The sequence below is a fragment of the Urocitellus parryii genome, chromosome 7, assembly GCF_045843805.1.
Source record: "Urocitellus parryii isolate mUroPar1 chromosome 7, mUroPar1.hap1, whole genome shotgun sequence".
NCBI classification, from domain to species: Eukaryota; Metazoa; Chordata; class Mammalia; order Rodentia; family Sciuridae; genus Urocitellus; species Urocitellus parryii.
The window spans coordinates 90,366,885-90,373,650 of NC_135537.1; the positions used below are offsets into that span (position 1 = coordinate 90,366,885).

The following is a 6,766-nucleotide window of genomic DNA, read 5'->3' on the forward strand; positions in this document are numbered from 1 at the left end:
GTGGATCATGTGAGTTTTCTTCTTTGGCCTGTAAATATGGTGGATCACATTGCTTAATTTTTAATAGTGAACCAGCTTTGCATCCCTGGAATAAAACCTACTTGGTATTATTGCATAATTCATTTTATGTAATGCTGAATCTATAATAGTAAGTTGGTGTTAAGAATCATTGCACTTATATTTATTACAAATGCTTATAGTTTTCTTTCCTTTGGATGTCTCTAACATGGGTATCAGGGTAATCCTCACATTATAAAATTAATTGGAAATGTTTCTTCATCTTGTGTTTTCTGAAAACTATTTTGTAAAATCAGCATTAATTTTACAGCTTGGTTTGTGAAATTAGAATTTAGTGGAATTCTCCAGCAGACCGATTTGAGCATGGAGGTTTCTTATATTGAATTTTTTAAATTAAACATTTAATTTTCTTAATAGTTCTGACCAGGTTATTCAAATTATTTATTTAATATCAGGTAAGTTGTGAAACTGTTCTTTCATTTAAGCTATTAAATTCATATATGGAATTATTTGGCATATTTCCTTGTTATCCAGTTGATATCTGTAGTCTGTCTTCTTTCTTTGTTAGTCTTAGAATTAAAATAAGATTTATCAATTTTTTTGATTTTTTCAAAGAAGCAGATTCTAAAAATAGATTTTCTCAACCTCACTGATTTTTGCTCTTAAGTAGACCATTCCTTCTTCTTACTTGGGGGTTTTTAAGTAGCTGTATGTGGCTGTGGGTGCCTTTTCTGTGTTTGGATTCTCATTCTCCCTGGGATTTAGAGTGCTCCACAGTCTTTGAGGCTTTGTTCATTTTCCTCACTCCTCATTCTTCCTGTCCCTCTAGCTGCATCGTCTCTGTTGGCCCATCTTCAAGTTTCCCGATTATTTCTTCCACTTACTAAAATTGCTTTCTAACTTAGGTAGTAAAATTTTTATCTCAGCTATTTATTCTCAACAGAACTCCCAAAATTCTACTTGGTGCTTCTACAATTTGTATTCTTATATTCTTTATTTTATGAGACATGGTTTTCATGCTTTCTTTTAACTATTTAGTTTCCTTTAGTTCTTTGAACCTACTTGCAAAAACTATTTTAAAGTATTTGTTTGCTAAGTCTAAATCTTTAAAGTTTTTAGTTATTAAAATGGGGGCATCTATTTGCAGTTATTCCAACATGACTGGAACATAAAAAAACAGTTTTTCAAATTCACAAATAAAATGTCATTGTAGGTTTCAATGACGGGGAAGAAGAAAAGAATTAGGAACTTTGTTGATATTTAAATTAAAGGAGAATTTAACTCTCAATCCAAATATAATGTTCAGAAGCTCAAATGTTAGGAGATAGAGTTAAAACTCAAATTCATGTCTATGAACACAGGGGGTTGATAAAGGCAAAATATGTCCCTGGTACTCCAACTGAAAAACCATAATGAACTACCACAAATGTAGCGGCTTTTCCCCGCCTAGTACTGGGAATTGGACCCAGAAGCACTCTACCACTGAGTTATATCTCCATCCCTTTATGTTTTTTTATTTCCAAATAGGGTCTCACTAAGTTGCTTAGGCTGGCCTCTCACTTAAGGATCCTCCTGTCTCAGCCTCTAGAGTGTCTGGGATTATGCATATATGCCGCCACACCCAGCAGATTTGATGCCTGACAGCAACACAAGTTTATCATCCTGCAGCTCCGAAGGTCGTAAATTTGGGCAGAGCATGGGTTGTGTAATTCTTGTGCTTAACAGTCTCAAAAGACTCAGATCAAGATGTCAGCAGAGCCGTGTGTCTTTCTGAAGGCTGTAGAGGAGAATCCTTCTAGGGCTCATTCAGGGTGTTGGTGGGATCATTCTCCTGTGGTCCTAGGACAAAGGCCCCGGCAGCCACATCCTTATCCTCTAGATCCTGCCTGTCTTCACTGGCTTGTGGGACTCTTCAAAGACGACAACTCGGTGCTTCGGCCTCACCTGTGCTGCATGTCTCCCTCAAGCTGCAGAAACCTGTCTTCTTTGAAGGGCTCAAGTGATAAGCTCTGGCTGACCCGGATAATCTGGGATAATCTCTCTGTATCTTAAATCTATCTTCAAAATCCATTTTGAGTGTAATGTCATGTCCTCACAAAGGGGGGTTAGGGAACAGATATCCTGGGTGGGGGCATTACTTGGTCTTCCTCACCAGTGCACCTGGTAAATTCCCCCCACCCTAGACCTGTGTACTTCATAAAGACAATGAAGAAACAGCTCTTCTGTCCCCAGAAGACCTCTGGCTGCTCATCCTTGCCCTGTTACAGGTTTCATCTTAGAATCTGGAAAGTAAGCAGATATCAAATATAATCACAAAATATCAAAGGTACAAAGGACGGCTCGCACCTAGTCTAGCTCTACTTTACTCTACTTTACAGAGGAGGAAATTGATGTCCAGAGACAGAACGGTCCTTTGACTAGTTAATAGAGTTGAACGTGTATTCTGGATCTTCAAATCTTTGCCAATATGTGGTTTTATTAACTAGACGGAAGAGAATAGGCAGATTCCTAGAATTTCAGTTTACTCATATCTAAAGGGGAATGTTAATGATACTTTTTAATGATGACTTGAGAATTAAAGGAAGTAAATGTATGTAAAGCATTTAGTACAGTAATTATACTTGGCATGTAATAAGTGCAGAAAATGTTAACCATTATTACTGTTGTTACTATTATATTATTATTCTGCAATTCTAGGCTGCATCAATACACAGGTCCTTTCTTTGGATTGAATCAGCTGGTTAACTGAATAGTTTAGTCATCAACTGTGAATTTGAAACTTGTATCACTACTTTTTTTAATATGATGCCTTCTTTTTGACTGATTTAAAATATTATATGGGTGAGTAAATATATACAGTAAATAAAAATTTTTATTTACTTTTATTTATTTATACCGTAAATGAACTTTCATTTTAAAGTGACAAAGCATTACATAATCACATTTGATCTTTTAAAGTGAATTCAGGCATTAATGCATTCCTAAAACGATATATATATGGGCCAGGCAATAAAACCAAAGTGATAAAGACAGACATAATCCCTGCTCACTTAGAGCTTATTCACTAGGGAGATACAGATAGTCAATGGATAAACAAAAATACCAATAAAAATTGTTACAAATTATTTGAAAGAATATGATGTTATAAGAGATGAAGGCTCCTCTGAGAATTGATTTTCAAGTTGAGACTTTAAGAGGAGCAGATCCAACCATTTAGATAGTATTCATGGAGATGAAAATCACACATAAGTTTGAGGTACACTTGAGAGAGAATCAGCAGGATTTGCTAAAGACGTAGGTATGGGCATGGAACCGGGGAAAGGAAGGTACAGGATGACTCAGGTTTTAGGTTTCTGTGGGGAGTTGAGGAGTATTAAGAGAACTCTCAGAGGCCCTGGGTCTAATTTTATCAATCACTTCACAGTGTTATTTGCAGCCTCATTTTTTTGGCTATTTTAATTTCCAGTTTCAGAGAAATCTTATTATCTGAAAGTGTTGATAATGAAATCCACTTTCCTTCTTCATTGGATTCTTGTGAAAATATGTTTATAAAATGTAATTGTAAAACAAAAGAGCAGATACTACTGTAAGGTGGATCATAAGTATTTATCTAATGAGAGGGAATTATGTAATTTAATAATATGCCAGTTGCTTAAAAGTAGAGGTGATAAAGGTGGTGAATTAAAATAAGATTTGAGTCAAGCTGGAGAAATACAAAAGTGAAATAACGTTTTAAAGGGGAACTTGAAATGGGGGCATTTGCATACTAGACATGTGTTCTAGGTCAACTATGTTCCTTCCTTTGTTATTCATTAATTAATCTAATCTTCATAAAAAAACTGTAATCCAGATAGTATCCCTTCTTAAACATGAGCAAACTGAGGTTCACAGAAGCTAATGATGTTTTTCAGGGTCCAGGTTAACCAGTGATAAAGCCATGATCTAAACCCACTGTTAAAACCCAAATCCAAAGGTTTACACTAAGGGTTGAAGAATCTTTTTGGTAAAGAATCAGAAAAGAAATATTTTAGGCTTTGTGGACTTAGCCCAACTATTTAATACTGCCATTATAACATAAAAGCAACCATAAACAACTAAGTGAATGAGAGTGGCTATGTTCCAATAAAACTTTATTTAAAAAAATAGTGTGCTGGATTTGGTTGCTGACCACTGATTTACACATAGGAAAAGGAATAGCTTAGCAGATTCTACAGAAAATGAAGAAGCTGAGATACCCAAGCCTCATTGAAGAACCATCTGCCAAGAAAGTAATTTCAGATGCAAGTTGATGGGCTCTCACAATTCCTAGAACTTGTGGTCATTATGTCACGGCCTCGGATTCATTGGCTGGTCATGGCAAAGCAGCATGGGAAGAGAGTGATTAAAACTTCAAAATAATCCCAAATACCACCCTACTCAGCAGTTCCAAATTCATCTTTCTTCTAGCCTTTTGCTGGAGCTCTTGACTAGGAAACTGTACAGTAGGAGTTTGGCTTTTTCTTCTATAATCTCTTTAACTATTGTTTAAGAGGAGAGTTGACCAAGGCAGAATGAAGAAAAAGATAGCAGAGAGAAGGGTGGTCTCAGATTTGAATGGATGTGGGACACTCCTCAGGCTTTTAGACTGGTGGTCTCTCGTTACTAGGCCCAAACAAGCGGAACCTTCAGACACCAAATGGAATGCTTGGCTTGTTTATTTTCTATTGGTATCATGACACATCACCACAGCGTAGTCATTGAAATGCCGATTTGTTGTTATCTTCCAGTTCTGTGGATTTGAAGTCCAGGCAAAGTGTGACTCAACTAGGTCCTCTGCTGAAGACAAGGTGTCAGGTGAGCTAGTTTCTTACCTAGAGACTCTGGGGGAGATTCTACTTCCAAGTTTATGGAAGCTGATGACAAAATCTGATTTCCTGTGATCATAGGACCAAGGATTGCATTTCCTTAATATGTGACCCCCTTCATCATCAAGCCAATAGTGATCTGTTGAATTATGATTGTGAATTGAATCTCCTCTGATTTCATCTTCAGCTGGAGAATGATCTCTGCTTTAAGGGTCCACTCTGATAATACAAGATAATCCATATTTTAAAGTCATGTGAACGTAATCACATCTGCAAATTCCCTTCTGCCCTATTAGATCACATTTTCACCTGAGTAAACCAGGTGGTGAAGGTCATGGAGATAACCTCACACTCCACAAGGTAGAAACTGGTATTGCCGTGTTTTTCATGGAAGAGAAACATTGGCAGGAAAAGTATTGGGGCTCTATCTTAATTCATCAACTATTGTTTTTACAACATCAGTGAAGATTGAATTTCTTTCCTTCCAACAAAAGTTTTATAGAGTCTATAGGGATTAAATAGACAAACATTTTGCTTAATAGAATTTACATACTGATAAGGGAAACAAACACCTAACAAATAATACTGAGTTGCATGAGAATAAAGTCAGGGACAGGGAGGTAAAGAAATGAGAGGAAAGGCACACCCCTTAGTCTTAGGGCCAGGGTACAGTATCTAAAACAGACATTACCTAATCCAACAAAGAAAGGGTGAGTAAGAGCTCTCCTGGGGTCTGTCACCACATTTCATTATTTTAAAATTTTACTTCCCAATAATCATTTCAGTTGAGGAAGAATTCAAAGAAATGGAAATTCAGAAAGTGGTCACTGAATTCATCTTCCTAGGACTTGAATTACAAGATCTGTTCTTGTGCGATATCTATTCTCCTTGGATATTTATCTGATAATTTTTCTGAGAAATGTAGTCAGAGTCAATCCTTCCCTCCACATTTCCGTGTATCATTAACTCAAAACTTGGGTCTCTCCACATCAGCTACGTACACGCCTAGTCCAGGTCATGATGGAGAGCTTCTCAGAGCAGGTTCAGCCTAAGAGGTGTTTCTCCCAGATCCCCTTCTGGTGACCAGTTCTGACATTGAGAGTAGCTTCTGGGCTGCCATGGCGTATGACCGCTGTGTGGCCACCTGCTGTCCTCCTCAGTACCCAGTCCTCGTGAGTGTGAAGGTCTGTGTTGGCCTGGTGACTGGGTCCTGGCTGTGTGGGCAGGTGACTTCGGTCACACACATGGTGATGGCCACCACACTCACTCTATGTGGGCCCCACCAGATCAGCCGCTTTCTCTGTGACACCCCATTGCTCCTGAAGCTCTCCTGCTCAGACACCTCTGTCCACGAGTCTGCGCTCCACTTGGCCAGTGCCACCATGGGCCTGAGGCCCTGCCTTTTCACTGCAGGCTCCTATACACTCATCATGGCGGCCATCCTCGGGATGCCCTCTGCCCAGGGCAGGAGGAAGGCGTTCTCCACCTGTGTGTCCCACCTCACTGTTGTGGTGGTCTTCTATGGAACAGCCAACTTCCACTATGACAGGCCCAGAGAAGGCGACTCCCTGGACACGGACACCCTGGTCTCTGTGCTCTTCTGTGTGGTGACACCCATGTTGAACCCCATCATTCACAGCCTGAGAAGCAAGGAGGTCCAGAGTGCCCTCAGGAAGCTGGCTGGGAGACAGATTGTACAGTGAGATTAGAACTAGTTGATGGTGTCATTCTAGAAGATTTCTTAACTGTGAACCCTTCAGCAGTGAATTTAACAGCGTTCTCTCTAAATAGTGTCTCTTGACAGCTGCGGTGCCCCCGCCCACCAAGGCAAACACACCTGTGATTAGTGTCTCACACTTTGCCATCTTTGTGCATTGGGTTCTTTCTAATAAACTGATATTTTA

At 38.9% G+C, this 6,766-nt stretch overlaps 1 protein-coding gene across 1 annotated transcript in view; it reads left to right on the forward strand.

Moving 5' to 3' along the window:
* Positions 1-6,565, forward strand: part of LOC113178625 (olfactory receptor 5V1-like) — a 48,260-nt gene extending 41,695 nt beyond the window's left edge. The window contains exons 2-3 of the mRNA XM_077801203.1: positions 4,785-4,851; positions 5,931-6,565. Coding sequence (XP_077657329.1) covers positions 4,785-4,851; positions 5,931-6,565 — 702 coding nt within the window. The remainder of the gene's footprint in view (positions 1-4,784; positions 4,852-5,930) is intronic.
* The last annotated feature ends 201 nt before the right edge of the window (positions 6,566-6,766 follow it).